At 50.1% G+C, this 21,630-nt stretch overlaps 1 protein-coding gene across 6 annotated transcripts in view; it reads right to left on the bottom strand.

Moving 5' to 3' along the window:
• LOC143958045 (contactin-4-like) overlaps positions 1 to 21,630 on the bottom strand; it is a 321,112-nt gene that overhangs the window by 40,136 nt on the left and 259,346 nt on the right. For all 6 annotated transcript variants that reach the window (XM_077467492.1, XM_077467495.1, XM_077467494.1 and 3 more), the window contains exons 9-13: positions 20,211 to 20,347; positions 15,692 to 15,821; positions 10,752 to 10,902; positions 6,228 to 6,355; positions 4,279 to 4,454 (exon numbers count right to left, since the gene is read on the bottom strand). In XM_077467492.1, the coding sequence (XP_077323618.1) occupies positions 4,279 to 4,454; positions 6,228 to 6,355; positions 10,752 to 10,902; positions 15,692 to 15,821; positions 20,211 to 20,347 (722 nt within the window). The remainder of the gene's footprint in view (positions 1 to 4,278; positions 4,455 to 6,227; positions 6,356 to 10,751; positions 10,903 to 15,691; positions 15,822 to 20,210; positions 20,348 to 21,630) is intronic.

Raw genomic sequence — 21,630 nt, 5'->3', positions numbered from 1 at the left:
TAAACGAATTTGTCAAAATTCGCAGGAAAGCGTATTCGTAACAAAAGGAATTGCACATGTCTACCCAATGGTGCCTCCAGAATAGGAGCCAATTCCGCTCTTATTGGACTCTACCCATCCTTCTGCTGGAACCTCAGTGCTCTACATCAGGGGTCTCTAAACTTTCTAAACAAAGGGTCAGTTTATTGTCCTTGAGACTTTAGGGAGGCCAGATGGTGGCCAGCAGGAGTGGAAAATTTCCTGACGATAATTAGGAGCAAGCATCACATTTGGTATTAGGTAGAGGAATAGTGCCCCATCATTGGTACCATTGGGAGAAATGGTGAAATGGAGCCCCATTGTTGGTACCATTGGGAGAAATGGTGCCCCATTGTTGGTACCATTGGGAGAAATGGTGCTGCATTGTTGGTACCATTGGGAGAAATGGTGCCCCAATATTGGTACCATTGGGAGAAATGGTGCCCCATTGTTGGTACCATTGGGAGAAATGGTGCCCCAATATTGGTACCATTGGGAGAAATGGTGCCCCATTGTTGGTACCATTGGGAGAAATGGTGCCCCATTGTTGGTACCATTGGGAGAAATGGTGCCCCATTGTTGGTACCATTGGGAGAAATGGTGCCCCATTGTTGGTACCATTGGGAGAAATGGTGCCCCATTGTTGGTACTATTGGGAGAAATGGTGCCCCATTGTTGGTACCATTGGGAGAAATGGTGCCCCATTGTTGGTACCATTGGGAGAAATGGTGCCCCATTGTTGGTACCATTGGGCGAAATGGTGCTGCATTGTTGGTACCATTGGGAGAAATGGTGCTGCATTGTTGGTACCATTGGGAGAAATGGTGCCCCATTGTTGGTACCATTGGGAGAAATGGTGCCCCAATATTGGTACCATTGGGAGAAATGGTGCCCCATTGTGGGTACCATTGGGAGAAATGGTGCCCCATTGTTGCTACCATTGGGAGAAATGGTGCCTCATTGTTGGTACCATTGGGAGAAATGGTGCCCCATTGTTGGTACCATTGGGAGAAATGGTGCCGCATTGTTGATCTCAATCGGCAGAATAGTGTCTCGTATCAGTGGGAGGAATAGTACCCCAAGGGCCGGATAAAGGCAAGTAAAGGTCCACATCTGGCCTCAGGGCCGCAGTTTGGAGACCAGTGCTCTACATCTTCTCCTTGACTGGCCAATCACAGAGCAGACAAAAATCCATTGTTCAACTGCAGAAGAATAAAGTCAGGTCAATAACCTGGCTGTGCTGTGTGTCAGAGGTGATTAAATCTCAGGAGTGGATGGGCATAAATGGGAGTATGAAGGCTGAAGTGGCAGGATATCATTACAATGTAACATTTAGAGAAGTCTCCATGATAATTTGTTCCCAGTAATTAGTGCTGATTGGAGTTGGTTTGGGAAAGTCTCGTCTCCTACACTTAGACTTCTAGGCTTCAGCCACAAATTTGAGTAATATTTTGTAGAAAGTAGTTTGGCAACCAATCAGAAATGACCTTTTCATGCTGCAATGCTTTTGACTGATATTCAACGTGTTTTGTGGTTGCTGGAAGGCAATCTATACAAAGTATAAAATTGCCGTCCTTATTGTTCCCCTGGACTTATCCATGGATCATGGTTGGAGAACGTCAATCAAATTCATTGGGGGGGGGGGGGGGGGGTGCCAGGGCTGATCTCAGACACAGACAGGGCCGTCTTTAACACGGGGGCAAAAGGGGCAGCTACCCTGGGCCCAGTCATTGTTGTGGGGCCCCGAGCAGCTTCCCCTTGAGCCCGCACTGCCTGCAAATAGTTGATAAGTAGATTTGGGAGGGCCCAAGAAAATGTTTGCCCAGGGTCCAATCAATATTAAAGATGGCCCTGGACACAGAGTACGCCTTGTACTGGGGGACACGAAGTTGGAATCCACGTATGCGAAGTCCCCAGACCGATGAACTACAAGTCCAAAGGCTCTTAATGGTAGTGTTTGCTCAACAAGGAATAAAATGGAACGTCAACAACTTTTAGGGGGTTCCAAGGTCTCCCTCTACTTTGAACCCTTGAAACGTATTGGCTGTTTTTTATAACCTTGTTAAGTGAACACCAATGATGAAAGTTGTGGACTCTTATTGGACTTTGCACACATGGATTGGAAAATGTTGATTTCCCCAGCACAAGGGTTCGCGAGAAGCCCCACCGGAGCCTCAACACTCCAAACCAACTTGTCTGATCTTCTTCATTCACGATTCATTGATGAGTTGAATCCGGCACCTCAGTCATGCGTGTTCCAGCAGAACGATGGGCAAAGTCCGATAAGAGCACCACACCAAGGAACCTAGGATCCAAAAACTCCTTGTTGTTCATTCAACAAGAAAATATAAAACAGCCAACGCGTTTCAAGGTCTTCCCACACCCCCAAAAAGAGTTGGTTGTTTCATATGGTCTTGTTGAACGAACACCAATATTAAAAGTGTTTGGACTCTTACTTCATTGGTCTGGCACCCTTTTTAGACTTTGCATTTGCCCCCAGTACAAGGGGTACTCTGAGTTTAAAAAAGAAAAAAAAAAAGCATCACCAGATCAATTGCACCCCAAAAACTAATTTGTTTGACCTTCTGCAATAATGAACCATTATGAGTTGAATCCAACCCCTCATTCACGCACGTTCCAGCAGAATGGTGGGCAAGACCAATAAAAGCCCCTCACTAATAAACTAAGGGTCCAAAAACTCCTAATACTGATGTTAATTCAAGAAAATAGAAAACAGCCAACATGTTTTAGGGGTTCCAAGGTCTTCCCCTTCTAAGAAACCCTAAAACGCATTGGTAGTTTGAGCCAACATGCTTTGGCAAAAAGCTTTGGACTCTTCATTCATTGGTACAACACTCCTATTGGTCTTTGCATATCTACATTCCAACCTTAGGGGGACTCTGTACTCGAGATCATCCTCATTGGAGCCGTTGCACCCCAAATTTATTTGATTGCCCTTCTTCAATCATTGAATAAGAGCGCCACACCAAGGAACTTGAGGTCCAAAAACTCTACTGCTGTTCATTAAAGTGGTTGTAAACGCTTACAAACCTACAGGTGAGCCTAGATTAAGGCTTACCTGTAGGTCCAAGTAATATCTCCTAAACCTATATGGTTTCTATATGGTTTAGGAGATATTTGCCCGAAAACAGGCACCGCTGTCTACGGCGCATGCGCGGTAGACAGCGGCGCGTAAGCGCACTGAGCGCGGCATTCTCAACGACAGGAGCTGCCGCGCGTGTCGGCTCCCTTGTGCATGCGCGGGAGTGACGTCATCGCGGCTTCGCCAAATGACAGCGGCGGAGCCGCGAGACCCAAACGAGAAGATGGATGCGGCGGACTACAGGGGACAGCGGCGACTTCGCTGGCTCCTGTGTCAGGTAAGTGACACATAATGGACTACTATGCGATGCGATGCGATGCGATGTATAGTAGTCCATTATGCTTTACCTTTGCAGGGAATGAAAGAGGAAGTAACACTCATCAGGGTTTACTTCCTCTTTAAACAAGTCAATATAAAACAGCCAATGTGTTTTGGGGGATTCCGTTGTCTTCCCCTTGTTTGAACCCCCCAAAACATATTGGTTGTTTTATATTGACTTGTTGTATGAACCCCAATAATAAAAACTGTGGACTCACAGCCCATTGCATTGAGCCCATTGCTGTGAAGACGCTTATTGGACTTTGCATACGTGGATTCCAATTTCGGTTCAGGGGGGGGGGGGGGTTCTCTGTTTGAGATCGGCCTCACCAGAGCCAATGCACCCCAAATAAATTTTGATTGACCTTCTCCAATCATATTCCCTGGGTGCGTCCATAGGAACGGTGAGGCCGACTATTTTATACATATTATAGATAGCATGCAGCATCCAAAAAAATAATTATTGGACATCAAGCAAGCAGTGTGGGAAAGGCCATTTTCGAAGGATTTCACCAATAATTTCCGCTACTTAAAACGTTCCAGAGATCGGGAGGAGCACAAATTTAGTTTTGCATTGAACACAGCGCACTATAGGGGCGTGGCCATGTGTTGGGTTGCTCTCCACAGAGCGGCAACTCGCGGAATGTGAGCGTTTCCACAACGTGCAAATCTAGATGAGCCAATCAGGATTTATTCTACTACAAGAATACAGATGTCTGTTATCTGCAGGCTGCCATGATGGTGGGGGAAAGACAGAACCCACCCCCCCCCCATCCCTTGCCATGCCGCTCACAGTCCTAGCGCTCGTAGGCTCGTGCTCGTAGATCGCTCATACTTACTCCTCCCACCCGCTCAAAGTGTTCCCCGTCTTTCTGGAAGTCGATGAGTTGTCCGTTGAAGACCCAGGAGAAGGAGATGTCCAGGGAGTGGTCATGTGAGACCTGGCAGGGCAGGACGATGCTCTCTCCGACTGTGACGTCCATGCTGGATGGGGGGACCAGAACCTGTGTGGGGTCTGACACAGGACAACAAACATTACAAGCCGTACATTTACCCAACAGACCCCCCCCCCCCCCCCCGTTCTAACCAATGATTGATCGGGAACTCTGCAACTGATGGAGCTCACTCTATTTAATCCACTACAGATAGATTAAGCAGGCTTCTTACAGTGCTTCTGGGTGGGTACAATGATATTGAGCTGATATGTGCCCATATTAGGTCAGTTATGTCACAAGCACCCCCGCTCCTTGGGGTACATACAATGGTGAGGTGAGGAATCTTCTCCCTACAGCTCACTGGCCTGGCACGGAAAGCTTCCTTCTGGGTTTGGCTGGAGCCAATCTCATCACTACTCACAACTACAACAAAAGATTTGCTTTGGTTTTAGGCATTCAAGCATTCTATACTTACATTTAGAATTTAGGAGCATTTTCACATTTATCTGTCTAATTATTTTCATTGTTTACCTGTTGAAAAATGTCTCTTGCCTACAGAGCTCAATAGCTCAAGCTTAAAGCTCAGGATGTGTCAGAGAAGTAGCTCCTCCCCATCCCTCCCCTATTCATGCCAGGGTCAGCCAGGGTCTGTGGAGCCTCAATTAGAGAAAGACTTTGGGCAAACCCAGCGGCCCCTTGGGGGAGGGGGGGGGGGTTCAGCACTACACAGAGGTCACAGGACCCCCTCTGACAATGCCTTCATCTACTTTGCTCTCCAGAAGGATGGCGCCATCTTGTTTCAGGCATCATCCGGGGTCACATCTACTTTCTGGACTGAGAGGTTGGCTCAGAGATATCATCAGTCATGTCCATCCTGTGCAGTTCTTGGTTGTGTTCACAAATGATACAAAGTTACATTATAATGTCTCATTTCTAGGCTCCCCCCTCCCCCTACAAAGTTACAGTGTTGTAGTCTGATTTCTGGGGGAGGGGAGACTGAGGAAATGCTTTTTTCCTGCCTGCAGCAGACTGATGACATCATTTCAGCCTATCTTGGATCCCAAGGACTGATTTTCAATGTTAAACGATGAAGGTTTTCTGAAATCGAAAGGCATTTCAAGACATTGACCCACCAGGAGTACTCCGAGTTTCTTGCTGCGGGTCAGTGACTAGGTAAGTCCTGAAGTCGGAGGGTCGGCATTATAGCCAGGGCATTAGCCTTCCCGAACGAGGTCAGTGATGGCGGCCTTCATAATGCTTCCAGGGAAGGTTCCTCTAAGTAGACCGTCTTGCACTCAGTAATGACTTAAATCACAAATCTTCCTCCGGCATTACCGAAAACGATATCCCGGTGTGAAGGGAGTCGCGGCAAATCCTTCTCATCACCAATAGGATCAGATGGAGGCGCCGAGATCTCCGTTCCTTGGATTACATCTCTAATCTGCAGGGGCATCCAGGACAGTTCATAGGAGGGTCAGAGAAGATGCTTCCCGTCATACCGAGGATCCGAGGAGCGCCTAAAATCCAGACTCCCTGAAATCCGGGGTCTCCGACTCCCTGAAATGTGGGGCCCCCGACTCCCTGAAATCCAGGGCCCCCAACTCCCTGAAATGTGGGGCCCCCGACTCCCTGAAATCCAGGGGCCCAGACTCCCTGAAATCTGGGGTCTCCGACTCCCTGAAATGTGGGGCCCCCGACTTCCTGAAATCCAGGGGCCCCAACTCCCTGAAATCCAGGGCCCCCAACTCCCTGAAATCCAGGGGCCCCGACTCCCTAAAGATCTATTCATACAACCCTTCCACAGTGTGGATGAGGACGATTCCGAGAGTCGGGGGAATGGTCTGACCACTTACCTTTCACCACCAGGGTGCCGGTGCTGCTGGCCGTGCCAAAGTGATTGCTGGCTGTACAGGTGTAGCTACCGGCATCCGCTTTGGTGAGGTTGGCGATCTTCAGACTTCCGTCATCCAAGACCGAGACCCTGGAATACAAAGAGGAGCCCGAGGTTAGAGAGAGAGAGATAGAGAGAGTTAAATAGATAACAGGAGCACAGAAAGAGGAGAAAGAGAGGAGTGACAGAGGGAGGGGGAGGCAGAAAGAAAGAAAAAAGAGAGAGAGAATGAAAAAAAGAAGGAAAGAAAGAAAAAAAAATAAAGAGAAAGAGAGAGAGAGAAATAAAGGGAGAGGGGCGTGGCCTGTATACAATGTAAGTACCTCTTGGGAGGAGTTATGTGAATATGACAATTATTTAATGGGCGGGTGTCAGTCTGGAGAAGTGGGCGTTCCTAGGCAGGCTGTATTTGCATGGGTAACGCCCACATGCTGAGCTTTCAATATTGAAAGAACTGAAATCCAATGAATGAAAGGGGCAGGGCCAGGGGCTGTCAGGCTGGGAAGGAAAGAGCTAGATGATGCTGGACGTCCTCCAGCCAGGAAATGGGGTGGGGCTCTATCTGACTTGCTGCAGCTTCTAATGCACATGGTGAGAAGCTCACAGTGTGCGGTGAAATCAGAATAAGTCATTTCAGTCCAGGAGAGGAGCCGGTACAGCTGAAGGCTGGGGGGGGGGGGGGAGGGGGTTCGGATTTCTCATTGGACGGTTGCACAGACGGAAGATCAGTCGGGATTCTGCAGCAGAGATGAGAGACGGACGGAGAGGAGACATCTCTTTGGTGTCCCCCCCCTCCCCCGCTGCACTCAGGGTTCGGGGAGAAAGTGAGAAATATATAAAAGAAAGCGGCGAGATGAATATTGACTCTTCAAAGACGGCGCGATGAAGAGATGGCGGGAGGCGAGATGAAAGGCGACGGCGCAGCGTTTGTTGTGCTTCCTGGCGGGAGCCGTGTGAGGTGGAACCGCGAGGGTGACAATCTAATGAGAAGATGAGAGCGGAGCGGCCGGCCTCTCTACTCTCCATGAACCGCAATGATTGGAGGCCGGACTACACATCCACACATGGAATGATAAGAGAGCCGACCAATAGAAATGATGGGAACCAAATCACCAAAATCAGACACAGTATAACTTTATCGTTATTCTATGTTTAATATCTGCACCTTTTATATTAATCCTTCCAGATGATCCCGCCATGAAGGCCTTTGATCAGGCACTTCCTGTTATGGGGTGACAACACTCTATCTCTGTCCCCCAAATGAGATTCTGCGTTGTCACCACGTCACATGTACCTCCGATGGAGACGATCGCTCAGACACTTCCTGTTGTGGGGTGACACAGCCTGTCCTCCTTTCCTGTTCTCCTGCGTTGTCACCGCGTCACATGGGCCTCCGATGGAACCTACCATGGTCCACGGTTATCACCATCAGGAAACTCACCCTGAGAAATGCCGCCATCGATGGAGTGCACATAGACAGGAAGTGGCTGCAAAGAGGCTGCCAGAGACAAGCAGTGCTGAGATGTAACGTGGGATGTAACAAAGGTTTTATCCAAAACTCGGCGATTGTTTATAATATACAGAGGTCCCTTTATAAAAGAAAAATAGCTCAGCATTTGCACAGCCGTCACAAATAGCCCCGGAATGTTTCTAATATGCTTCTTTTCCAAAGATACGCGCTCTGCACTTCCTTCTGAAGAAGTGGAACTTCATCTACGAAACGCGTTGAGACTTTAAATGCAGTTTTTTTATTCATCATGCTCTGTTTTTTGATTTTATGTATCATGTGCAATAATGGAATTTTTGTTTCATGTCTTATAAATGCCCCTCAACTCGTCATATCTGCCGTGTCCCGTGTGCCGTTTCCCGTGTCCTGTGTCCTGTATCCTGTGTCCCGTGTGCCATGTCCTGTGTCCCATGTGACATGTCCTGTATCCCGTGTCCCATGTCCTGTGTCCCATGTAACATGTCCTGTATCCCGTGTCCCGTGTGCCATGTCCTGTGTCCCATGTGACATGTCCTGTATCCCGTGTCCCGTGTGCCATGTCCTGTGTCCCATGTGACATGTCCTGTATCCCGTGTCCCGTGTGCCGTGTCCTGTGTCCCATGTGACATGTCCTGTATCCCGTGTCCCATGTGACATGTCCTGTGTCCCGTGTGTCGTGTCCCATGTCCCGTGTGCTGTGTCCATTCATATGAATACATTTCCTCTTTATTGTGCAGTTCATCTATTTATATCTATTTTTGTCCCAATACACGTCTCACCCAAAGTCCCAAATCCCCTTTCCCCTAACAATGACTAGGGATGGGGGTGTGCACTTGTTTGACCACATACCTCATTTAAAGTCCCAAACAATTCCCCCCATTTTATATTATGTTTATTTTCTATGCCCGTCAGCGCCATCAAGTGGCTGTAATGCCATATTTTCCTGATTGAGGTATTTCAGAAAAATACTCCATTATGGCCACTAGATGGAGCTGACAGGCATAGAAAAATAAACACATTAGTCAGATTGTGAGGGAAGGGAAAGGAAATGAAAGGATAGGAAGGAAGAAAGGAAAGAAAAGGAGAGAAGGAGGTAAGGAAAAGGAAAGGGATTGAAGGAAGGGAAATTAAGGAAAGGACAGGAAAGGAGGAAGGAAGGAAGGAAGGAAGGAAGGAAGGAAGGAAGGAAGGAAGGAAGGAAGGGAAAGGAAATAACAGGAAGGAAAAGGAAAGAAAGGGAGGAAAAGGAAAGGGATTGAAGGAAAGGAAAGGAAAGGACAGGAAGGGAGGGAGGAAGGAAGGAAAAGGAAAGGGATTGAAGGAAAGGAAAGGAGGAAGGGAGGGGGGGAAGGAAGGAAGAAAGGAACAGAGGGAGGGAAAAGAAGGAAAAGGAAGGGAAGGGAAAGGAAAAAGAAATAACAGGAAGGAAAAGGAAAGGAAAGTCTTTTTCGCTGTCCTTTATCACCAGTAGTGGTGAGCTTGGAGTGGGACTTGGATCCGGTCACCTGAATATTAGGTCACTAATGGCACAAACATTTCCGCCCCTTTGTATATGACCAGTGGGTGGGGTTGGGAACCTCCGACTTGCAGCTCATTGGCCCAGCAATGACAGGTAATGCCCAGGATCAGACTGAACCCAGGCTCCTCCCTAATGACCCTCTCCTGGGGTATATTGGAGTAAATGGTGGCCATAAGAAAGTTCTTACTTCGGCCTTCCTGTATATGAGAGACAGCGAGGGGACTTCAGTGGTCGTGTTTGGGAATCCTCCCCCTACATCCCACGCCGGGGTTCCCAGATCCCCAGATTACTGACAGTGGGGAGGCCGGAGCACTACAGCCAGAGTGAGGAACTGCAGCCCCCCCCGCTGGTAGAATGTGGTCCCTCCACGAATCTCCGGGTCATTTAGTTATGATCAGTGGCAGCCTGCCCATAAGGGCGCACGGGCACCGCCCTCTCTCTCCAGCCACCCCCCCCCCTCTGACCAATGGATAGATTCATGCATAGCCATGGCCGCTGCTGCCTCCCCCTATTCAGGTGCCTGGCCCCCTTCTAGGGTGCTGGGCACCTGAATTACAGCGGGGGAGTTTTTTTTTAAAAGCCCCTGATTAGAACCATAGGCTCTAACAAGCATCAAAAAAGGTGACCCAGGTTTAACCAGGTGTGAATATTCGCTTTCCCCAACACTGAACCACCTCTCCGCCAATCAGGTGCTTGGGTCTGTTACCCATCATCTGATTGGCTGAAACAACAGGGCTGTGATTGGATGCCTATCAGGAGGAGATGAATGGAGGACACCGCTTGATGCTGTCACCCACTGCCCCACTGAGACAGGGTAAGTGCCGAGCAAACGGCGAGCGGGGGGGGGGTCACAGTGACAGCATTCGATGGCACAGTGCCAGTGTTTGATGGGCACAATGGCTGCAATTGATAGGCACAGTGGCGGCATTTGATGAGCACAGTGGCTACGTTTGATGGGCACAATGGCTGCGATTGATGGCACAGTGGCTGCATTTGATGGGCACAGTGGCTGCATTTGATGGGCACAGTGGCTGTATTTGATGGGCACAGTGGCTGCGTTTGATGGGCACAGTGGCTGCATTTGATGGGCACAGTGGCTGCGTTTGATGGGCACAGTGGCTGCGTTTGATGGGCACAATGGCTGCGATTGATGGCACAGTGGCTGCATTTGATGGGCACAGTGGCTGCGTTTGATGGGCACAGTGGCTGCGTTTGATGGGCACAGTGGCTGCATTTGATGGGCACAGTGGCTGCGTTTGATGGGCACAGTGGCTGGGTTTGATGGGCACAGTGGCTGCGTTTGATGAGCACAGTGGCTGCGTTTGATGGCACAGTGGCTGCATTTGATGTTTTTTTTCTGAATTTTTCAGTTTCTTTGAGCCCCCTAAACATTTTGAGCACCAGCCGCCCACTGGCCATGTGAACCTTCTTGAATGATGGAATGAGTCCATTCTTTTATGAAGTTTTATTCGCGCACTCACCGGGTGTTCGGCCTCACCAGGTCCCGCCCCCTCCTCCACGTGATGGCCGGTTTCGGGGATGCTCGGGGTTTGCACTCAATGAGGACGAATCCTCCCACTTTTCCCAGGGTCACTCTTCTGACGAAGGCGCCGGAGAAGTCGGGGCCGACCGCTACCAGAGGGAAAAAAATGGTTAGAGATTTAAACTGGTTTAAAGTCACCACCAACTCGCCAGTCACTTTCATTTAAGACATGAAACCTTCTATTTATACTTTATCCGCCACAAATGGGTATTTTCAGTTGGCCCGGCTCTACCGAGAGGACAATAAACTACTCATCAGACTGTCTCCTCCTCCCCTCCTCCCCCCAAAGAGTCTATGATAAAGAATAACCACAAAGGTAAGTCCAGTAAACATTTATTATTCACCATGGGAAGTCATAAGGTAAAACTAACGCATTTCAGGAGCTAAAAAAAAATCACTTTTCAAGCAGGACTTTTTCTCTTCCGGTCTGTTTTATGACATCCTCTCCAGATTGATTTGCTTGCAGGCATGTACTGGCCATTGGGACTACCGGGAGTTTCCCGGTGGGCCGATGGCTCAGTGGGCCACTCTGATATAAGGGGGCTGGTGATGGGACACTCTGATGTAAGGGGCTGGTGATGGGACACTCTGATGTAAGGGGGTGGTGATGGGACACTCTGATGTAAGGGGGCTGGTGATGGGCCACTCTGATGTAAGGGGCTGGTGATGGGCCACTCTGATGTAAGGGGGCTGGTGATGGGACACTCTGATGTAAGGGGGCTGATGATGGGCCACTCTGATGTAAGGGGCTGGTGATGGGCCACTCTGATGTAAGGGGGCTGGTGATGGGACACTCTGATGTAAGGGGGCTGATGATGGGCCACTCTGATGTAAGGGGCTGATGATGGGCCACTCTGATGTAAGGGGCTGGTGATGGGACACTCTGATGTAAGGGGCTGGTGATGGGACACTCTGATGTAAGGGGCTGATGATGGGCCACTCTGATGTAAGGGGCTGGTGATGGGACACTCTGATGTAAGGGGGCTGGTAATGGGACACTCTGATGTAAGGGGCTGGTGATGGGACACTCTGATGTAAGGGGGCTGTTCATGGGAGACACTGATGTAAGGGGCTGGTGATGGGACACTCTGATGTAAGGGGCTGGTGATGGGACACTCTGATGTAAGGGGCTGGTGATGGGACACTCTGATGTAAGGGGGCTGTTCATGGGACACTCTGATGTAAGGGGGCTGGTGATGGGACACTCTGATGTAAGGGGGTGCTGATGGGACACTCTGATGTAAGGGGCTGGTGATGGGACACTCTGATGTAAGGGGCTGGTGATGGGACACTCTGATGTAAGGGGGTGGTGATGGGACACTCTGATGTAAGGGGCTGGTGATGGGACACTCTGATGTAAGGGGCTGATGATGGGCCACTCTGATGTAAGGGGCTGATGATGGGCCACTCTGATGTAAGGGGCTGGTGATGGGACACTCTGATGTAAGGGGGCTGGTAATGGGACACTCTGATGTAAGGGGCTGGTGATGGGACACTCTGATGTAAGGGGCTGGTGATGGGACACTCTGATGTAAGGGGGCTGGTAATGGGACACTCTGATGTAAGGGGCTGGTGATGGGACACTCTGATGTAAGGGGGCTGTTCATGGGAGACACTGATGTAAGGGGCTGGTGATGGGACACTCTGATGTAAGGGGCTGGTGATGGGACACTCTGATGTAAGGGGCTGGTGATGGGACACTCTGATGTAAGGGGCTGGTGATGGGACACTCTGATGTAAGAGGGCTGTTCATGGGACACTCTGATGTAAGGGGGCTGGTGATGGGACACTCTGATGTAAGGGGGTGCTGATGGGACACTCTGATGTAAGGGGCTGGTGATGGGACACTCTGATGTAAGGGGCTGGTGATGGGACACTCTGATGTAAGGGGGTGGTGATGGGACACTCTGATGTAAGGGGCTGGTGATGGGACACTCTGATGTAAGGGGGCGCTGATGGGACACTCTGATGTAAGGGGCTGGTGATGGGACACTCTGATGTAAGGGGCTGGTGATGGGACACTCTGATGTAAGGGGGCTGGTGATGGGACACTCTGATGTAAGGGGCTAATGATGGGACACTCTGATGTAAGGGGGCTGGTGATGGGCCACTCTGATGTATGGGGCTGGTGATGGGACACTCTGATGTAAGGGGGCTGGTGATGGGACACTCTGATGTAAGGGGGCTGGTGATGGGCCACTCTGATGTATGGGGCTGGTGATGGGACACTCTGTTGTAAGGGGGTGCTCATGGGACACTCTGATGTAAGGGGGTGGTGATGGGACACTCTGATGTAAGGGGCTAATGATGGGACACTCTGATGTAAGGGGGCTGGTGATGGGCCACTCTGATGTAAGGGGCTGGTGATGGGACACTCTGATGTAAGAGGGTGCTGATGGGACACTCTAATGTAAGGGAGTGCTCATGGGACACTCTGATGTAAGGGGGCTGGTGATGGGACACTCTGATGTAAGGGGCTGGTGATGGGCCACTCTGATGTAAGGGGCTGGTGATGGGACACTCTGATGTAAGGGGCTGGTGATGGGACACTCTGATGTAAGGGGCTAATGATGGGCCACTCTGATGTAAGGGGCTGGTGATGGGCCACTCTGATGTAAGGGGCTGGTGATGGGACACTCTGATGTAAGGGGGCTGCTCATGGGAGACACTGATGTAAGGGGGCTGTTCATGGGAGACACTGATGTAAGGGGGTGCTCATGGGACACTCTGATGTAAGGGGCCTGCTCATGGGACACTCTGATGTAAGAGGGTGCTGATGGGACACTCTGATGTAAGGGGGCTGCTCATGGGACACTCTGATGTAAGGGAGTGCTCATGGGACACTCTGATGTAAGGGGGTGCTCATGGGACACTCTGATGTAAGGGGGCTGCTCATGGGACACTCTGATGTAAGGGGGCTGCTCATGGGACACTCTGATGTAAGGGGGTGTTGATGGGACACTCTGATGTAAGGGGGCTGCTCATGGGACACTCTGATGTAAGGGGGCTGCTCATGGGACACTCTGATGTAAGGGGGTGTTGATGGGACACTCTGATGTAAGGGACTGCTCATGGGACACTCTGATGTAAGAGGGCTGCTCATGGGACACTCTGACGTAAGGGGGTGTTGATGGGACACTCTGATGTAAGGGGCTGGTGATGGGCCACTCTGATGTAAGGGGCTGGTGATGGGCCACTCTGATGTAAGGGGCTGGTGATGGGACACTCTGATGTAAGGGGGCTGCTCATGGGAGACACTGATGTAAGGGGGCTGTTCATGGGAGACACTGATGTAAGGGGGTGCTCATGGGACACTCTGATGTAAGGGGCCTGCTCATGGGACACTCTGATGTAAGAGGGTGCTGATGGGACACTCTGATGTAAGGGGGTGCTCATGGGACACTCTGATGTAAGGGGGCTGCTCATGGGACACTCTGATGTAAGGGGGCTGCTCATGGGACACTCTGATGTAAGGGGGTGTTGATGGGACACTCTGATGTAAGGGACTGCTCATGGGACACTCTGATGTAAGAGGGCTGCTCATGGGACACTCTGACGTAAGGGGGTGTTGATGGGACACTCTGATGTAAGGGGGCTGCTCATGGGACACTCTGATGTAAGGGGGCTGGTGATGGGACACTCTGATGTAAGGGAGTGCTGATGGGATACTCAAAATGTAAGTGGGCCGGTCTGGATGAAGTCCAGGGCCAAATTTCTGTCCCAGTCCAGCCCTGTTTGCTTGTTCATGTTATTGATTAGGGATGCACCAATACCGTTTTTTACCGACACCTCTGCGGTGCGATTTGAGTCCATACAATATATCTGTATTGGTGCAACCCTACTATTGCTTTAATATACATGTGGTCACAACACTGCCACCTTCAGGCTGCAGTGAAGTCTGCAGTGCCTTCTATTTAAATGTGTAACTGACAAATACAATAACATTATATATAAAAAAAAAGATAAAATATTACATTGAAAAACAGAGTTAAAAACTTTTTTTTACATTGTTGCGCATTTGTCAGACTATAATTTTATTTTATTTTTTTAACCTTGTACCACATAAAAGCCTTATGTGCCTTTAAAAAAAGTCAACTCATTCTGACATTACTAAACAGGGCGTGGTCATGAAACCTTGCCTCCTAAGGTGTATATATAGGCAACTCTTTTTTTTATAGAGAAGTGAAGCTTTAGATCACGGGGGTCTCAAATTCATATGGGGGGCTGGAGTGAGGGGGCCGCACCTGGGTGCCCCTAATGGACGGGCCGCCCCTGCTTGCAATGCCTCGGTGGACTTGTAGTTTCGCAAGAGCTGGAGGGCCGCCAGTTTGAGACCCCTGGGTTAGATCCTTTGTCATATATTTACTCCTGTGTCCCGGCTGGGGAGAGTCGCCTCCCTATTCATCTTTTCCCACTGAGATAGAAATAAAGGAGAAATCCCACATTTTAGAGTCACCTGAACGGGAATAGCGGGGAAATCTTCCAAGGAAACTGGAAAACGGCCTAAAAGAGGGACATTAGGAGACCCCCTCTGACTTCCTGCTGTGCCTCTGTGACAGGAAGTAAAGCAAAATCTCCCTAATGATACCCCGACAGCAGAAAAAAAGAACCTGCCCGGCGCTTTACCCGTTTCCTACAATATCCATCCAAAATAAAATGAGGCTAAAGATACAATTTAACAGTTCTGGAGCTGCAGAAACGTTTCTTCTGAACTTTTCTCTGTTGTCTGATCCGATGATGCCGGATAACCGCAGACAGCGGACCTGCCAGAACTCGCCCCCCCCCCCTCCCCCGCCAACAAAGGAGACTTTCCTCTTTAGCAGCCCAGGCTGGAGAAACTCCAAGGACATCCCTGATGAGATATAAATTCAGCCTCACCGATCACCCTCAGCTCGGCGCTGGAATAAATGGTTCCGTGTTTATTTTCGGCCAGGCACTGGTACATTCCGGAGTCTGAGCTGTTCACGGAGGCGATGGTCAGGCTGCCGTGTTCAATCTGGAGGCGTCCCTGGGGAGGAGAACAGAGGACGGCGTCAGAGAGAGAGAGAAAACTGCAACAGAGGAGGGGGGGGGCAGAAAACAAAAAACATGGAGCGACCAACGGGAAAAACATTGGAGAGACACAAAACGCGTAAAAAATGGGAAACCAAGAGAGAGACCAGCAAAATTATTCATTACATTTTAAACACCCCGACTAGATATGTGCAAAATTTGTTTCTTTCATTTGTTTATTTTTTATTTTTTCGGGTCATGTGTTATGATCCCAATTTGTAAATTTGTAAATTCGAAAATAAGAAAGAAAATCCAAAAAAGTCAAAACAATAATAATAATAATAACTAACTATTAAATTATAGGTATTGGAATTTCCTTTCAAATTTGGCTGTTCGTGAATGTAACAAATATGAATTATCCGAAATAACGAATGCCGCATCTAAACAAAGAATGAATAATAAATAATAATAATAAATTTTTATTATTATTGTTATTTATTATGATTCATTTGTTACATTCCATTCGTTTAGATGCTACATTCGTTATTTCGGATAAATTCGTATTCATTACGTTCACTAACAACCAGATTTGAAAGGAAATTCCAATACCTAGAATTTAATAGTTATTATTATTAGTTAGTATTTTAGAATTTTGGGGTTTATGAATAGCGAATTTCCGAACTTCGAATTTCTGAATTTCTGAATTTACGAATATTCGAAAAAAATTCATTAAACGTGTTTTTGTTAATTCGGATATTTCCCAATTAACTAATTTGTCAAAATTCATTAAAAAAATAATTTGGAATTAAACCAATATGAAGGTTATCAGGTTTAAAGTGGAGCTCTCTGTGACACAGATGGAATCTCCAGAGTCTCTCTAAAAGGGCCTGGGCCGCATGCTAAACTCTCTGGGGCTGCAGGTTCAACATCCCTGATGTAGTGCAAGGTTAGGGTTAGGGTTAGGATTTTCCCTTGAAGGTCAATGTTAGGAGTTAGGGTAAGGCCGCGTACACACGCGCGGACTGTTTGCCCAACCTTGTTCGTCAAACAGTTTCGGCAAACAGTCCGCTCAAAATTTGCATGAGCGGACTTGCCCACACACGAGCGGACTGTTTCAGCGAACTGTTTGCCAAACAGTTCGCTCAACTTTTGAAATGAACGGACTCGCCCACGTAAGGAGGAGGCAAATCCGCCCATTTCGAGCGCGTGTACAGGTAGGCGGGGCCCGCGAAGGAGACGTCGCGGGCTCCGCCGCCTGGAATGGGCTTAAAGGGGAACCCCAACGCCGAAAAAAATCGGCGTGGGGGTTCCCCCAAAGTCCACACCAGACCCTTGTCCGAGCACGCTACCCGGCCGGCCAGGAAAGGGGGGCGAGCGAGCGCGCCCCCCCTTCTGAGCCGTACCAGGCCGCGTGCCCTCAACATGGGGGGTGCCTTGGGGAAGGGGGGGCCGCGCGGCCCCCCCACCCCAAAGCACCTTGTCCCCATGTTGATGAGGACAAGGGCCTCTTCCCGACAACCCTGGCCGTTGGTTGTCGGGGTCTGCGGGCGGGGGGCTTATCGGAATCCGGGAGCCCCCGGATACCGGCCCCCCACCCTATGTGAATGAGTATGGGGTACAATGTACCCCTACCCATTCACCTGTGAAATAAAGTACAAAAAAAAACACAACACAGGGAAAAAATATTTTATTGCACAGCTCCGGGGGTCTTCCGTCTTCGGGGGTCTTCTCGCCGGACTCCTCCGCTATCTGTGTGTAGCTCTTTTGCTAGCGGAGGAGTCCGGCTTTCTTCCTCCCCGCCGCCGGCCTCTTCTCCCGACTTCGGGGGTCTTGTCCCCCTCTTCGGTTCTTCTGCCGGGCCACCGCGCCTTCTTGTAGCTCTTTTGCAGGCGGTGGCCCGGTCTTCTGTCGCCGCTGCCTTCCGTTCTTCTGTCGCCGCCTTCCGTTCTTCTGCCGGGCCACCGCGCCTTCTTGTAGCTCTTTTACAGGCGGTGGCCCGGTCTTCTGTCGCCGCTGTCGTCGCCTTCCGTTCTTGTTCTTCTTCTTGTTCTTCTTCTTCTTCTCCTGGAGATGTTGACTCGACCAGCTCTCCGGCCGGAATGCCAGGGACACGCTCCGCTGCCACTTATATAGTGACAATGGGGCGGTGTCACATGGTATATGTCACATGGGTTGGTCACATGGGTTGATGTCACATGGGGACTATGACATCGTAAGGGGGCGGGGTCACCATGTGACCAACCCATGTGACATATACCATGTGACACCGCCCCATTGTCACTATATAAGTGGCAGCGGAGCGTGTCCCTGGCATTCCGGCCGGAGAGCTCGTCGAGTCAACATCTCCAGGAGAAGAAGAACAAGAACAAGAAGAAGAACAAGAACGGAAGGCGGCGGCGGCGGCGGCGACGACAGCGGCGACAGAAGACTGGGCCACCGCCTGTAAAAGAGCTACAAGAAGGCGCGGTGGCCCGGCAGAAGAACCGAAGGCGGCGACAGAAGAACGGAAGGCAGCGGCGACAGAAGACCGGGCCACCGCCTGCAAAAGAGCTACAAGAAGGCGCGGTGGCCCGGCAGAAGAACCGAAGAGGGGGACAAGACCCCCGAAGTCGGGAGAAGAGGCCGGCGGCGGGGAGGAAGAAAGCCGGACTCCTCCGCTAGCAAAAGAGCTACACACAGATAGCGGAGGAGTCCGGCGAGAAGACCCCCGAAGACGGAAGACCCCCGGAGCTGTGCAATAAAATATTTTTTCCCTGTGTTGTGTTTTTTTTTGTACTTTATTTCACAGGTGAATGGGTAGGGGTACATTGTACCCCATACTCATTCACATAGGGTGGGGGGCCGGTATCCGGGGGCCCCCTTCTTAAAGGGGGCTCCCGGATTCCGATAAGCCCCCCGCCCGCAGACCCCGACAACCAACGGCCAGGGTTGTCGGGAAGAGGCCCTTGTCCTCATCAACATGGGGACAAGGTGCTTTGGGGTGGGGGGGCCGCACGGCCCCCCTTCCCCAAGGCACCCCCCATGTTGAGGGCACGCGGCCTGGTACGGCTCAGGAGGGGGGGCGCGCTCGCTCGCCCCCCTTTCCTGGCCGGCCGGGTAGCGTGCTCGGACAAGGGTCTGGTGTGGACTTTGGGGGAACCCCCACGCCGATTTTTTTCGGCGTTGGGGTTCCCCTTTAAGCCCATTCCAGGCGGTGGAGCCCCGCGACGTCTCTTTCGCGGGCCCCGCCTACCTGTACACGCGCTCGAAATGGGCGGACTTTCCGAGCGGGAACAGTTTGCTCATTTCGAAAGTAGCCTACACACGGGCGGACTGTTCGCTCAAACACAGTTTCAGCGGACAGTTTTTCGGAATTTCCGAAAGACTTTGTCCGTCCAACTGTCCGCTGAAACTGTCCGCTGAAAGCCCACACACGGGCGGACTGTCCGCCCAAACACTGTTCAGCGGACAAGGTTGGGCGAACAGTCCGCCCGTGTGTACGCGGCCTTAGGGTTGAATTCACTTCTCCAAACACCTGGATGGAGGGGGTGGGGCTTGGCAGAGGGTGGAGCTTGAAATCAAAATGTCATGACCTTTGACACTACGACTCCTGACCTTTAAGGAGGATCCCTAACCCTAGTCCTCACCTCAACCCTCAAGGGAAAACCCTAGCCCTAAACCCTAACCCTGGGGGGAGTTGAGGTAGGGCCTTGTTCTAAAAAATATAGAAAGCTTTTATTTTTCTGCAGCGGAGGCACATTCCTGGTATATTGGTACATCGGGGAGATGGAATTTAGGGGAAAAAAAGTGAACTTAGCCCAACTGCGGCCACAACAAAAATAACTGCAATCTGTTTTATAAGCCCCTCCTGTAATAGTGACGCAAAAGTTGTCCCCCGCCCCCATCCACCCAGTGACACCTGTTCCTTGGAAATCACCGGGCCCTGCCCCTCCCCCTGTCTTCTCTACATTCAGCACTTCTTCATGGGCCATCATGGACACACCCACCAGCAACGATGTATGACATCACACTGGGGAAAGAAAGTTATCGGGTGCTAGCCACTGGGTGGTGCAGACTTTAGCTGTGCAATCTGCAGGTCTGGGTAAGAGCAATCAACAGGGAGGGGACAAAGGGTGGACAGAAGGGTTGGCTGCCCTTGGTGCAGAGTGTATTGTAGGGATAGCGGGCGCCACAAGTTCTTTCTACTATAAGGCTGACAGGAGTAGTGACCTCTACTTCTGTCAGCTTAGTGCTGGAGGCCACAAGGAGAGGCCGGGAGGAGGTGCGGGCTGTGATCCCTCTCCTCCTCATAAGCTCGCACATAATGAAGGCATCTTAGCCCTGGGCTCTGGATGATCTTGTCCTGACACTGCCAACCAATAAAGTCCATGGAATGGATGCCCCCCCCCCCCCCCCCGGTACTTACTTTGCTCTGAAGCCGCTGCCCGTTCTTCAGCCAGGTATATGTTGGTTTTGGCCGCCCGCTCGCTTTACATTCCAGTAAAATGTTTTCTTCTATCGCAATATGGGCGTCATTAATCTTCTGCACCCAGCTGGGAGGAGCTACAAATATAATTGTTAGATTAACACTTTTTACAGATATTATAACCAACCCACCCCCCAGCATTGCCAATGGTACTCAACCCCAAGCCCCGCCCACCCCCCGTCCTCCAAAAAAGAAACCTCCCATAATTTCCCAGATAATTCCTACACTGGATGAAGTTTGTATTAAACTTTATTATTGATTTTTGTACATTTAAACATAATTAAAGTTGGGAATTTTGAGCCCCGGGATAATAAATCCATCGGTCGTGTTTTCTGGAATCGCAGTGATCTTTGTGTATTTCTTGCAGATCTGTGCAGTCATCCAGTGTGAGACTTCCTGTAATAAAGACCGCCCGCCGCTGGTCTCTCTCCTTCTGCAGGAGGACTGGTCTTGTCTACACCCCTTCCTGTAGTAGGTGGAGCCTGTTGGGCCCCTCCCACAGCTCTGCTCTCTCCTTGTGCAGTGGAACTGGTCTTGTCTCCACCCCCCTCCTGTAGTGGGTGGAACCTGTTGGGCCCCTCCCACAATTCTGCTCTCTTGCCTTGTTCAGGGGGACTGGTCTTGTCTCTGATGCCCTCCTGTAGTTTTCTGTAGGCCGCCTGTAGTGAGTGGGGTCTGCTGAGTCCCTCCCACAGCTCTGCTTTCTTTATTTTCTGAATGTGCAGGAGGATTGGTCTTGTCTCCGCCCCCTCACGTAGTGGGTGGGGCATTCTGGGCCCCTCCCACAGCTCTGCTCTTTTTCTCCTTATGCAGGGTGAGTGGTCTTGGCTCCGCCCCCATCCTGTCGTTTTCTGCAGGCAGCCTATAGTGGGTGGAGCCTGTTGGGTCCCTCCCACAGCTATGCTCTCTGCACAGGCTTTGTGATAATGTCCCTGTGACTTTTACAATATAATATCTAGGTTTGCAAAGGCATTTAGTGCACACAGAGGCGATTTCTATCATTTGTGGCTACTGAAGATTACATTTCCATAATTTTTTAATGTTTTATGCTCAGAGTTCAGCTTTAATGCTCACAAATCATTTCAGGAAATAAAAGAACGGTTATCATCCATAAAGAAGTAATAAGTTACAAACGTCCAGGCTAACCCGCTTACAAATCATATCAAAGCTCCAGAAGTAAGAAATGGAAAGTGCAGAGAATGGAATCAAATGGAATCGTATTTAATGGATCTGAGGTCAGATTAAACGTCGGAGGCTTCGGCTCCTTAACATTTGATTGGTGGTGAAGCTCCAAGCTCAGTCCTGAGGATGACTCTCCTCTCCTAACAATCAGTTGGAGGATGCTGGGAAATGTTCTTAT

The sequence above is a fragment of the Lithobates pipiens genome, unplaced genomic scaffold (genome assembly GCF_037356315.1).
Source record: "Lithobates pipiens isolate NorthernLeopardFrog02 unplaced genomic scaffold, aLitPip1_a1.2 Scaffold_56, whole genome shotgun sequence".
NCBI lineage: Eukaryota > Metazoa > Chordata > Amphibia > Anura > Ranidae > Lithobates > Lithobates pipiens.
The sequence above is the reverse complement of the archived record's forward strand: the minus strand, read 5'-3'. Positions and strand labels throughout refer to the sequence as shown.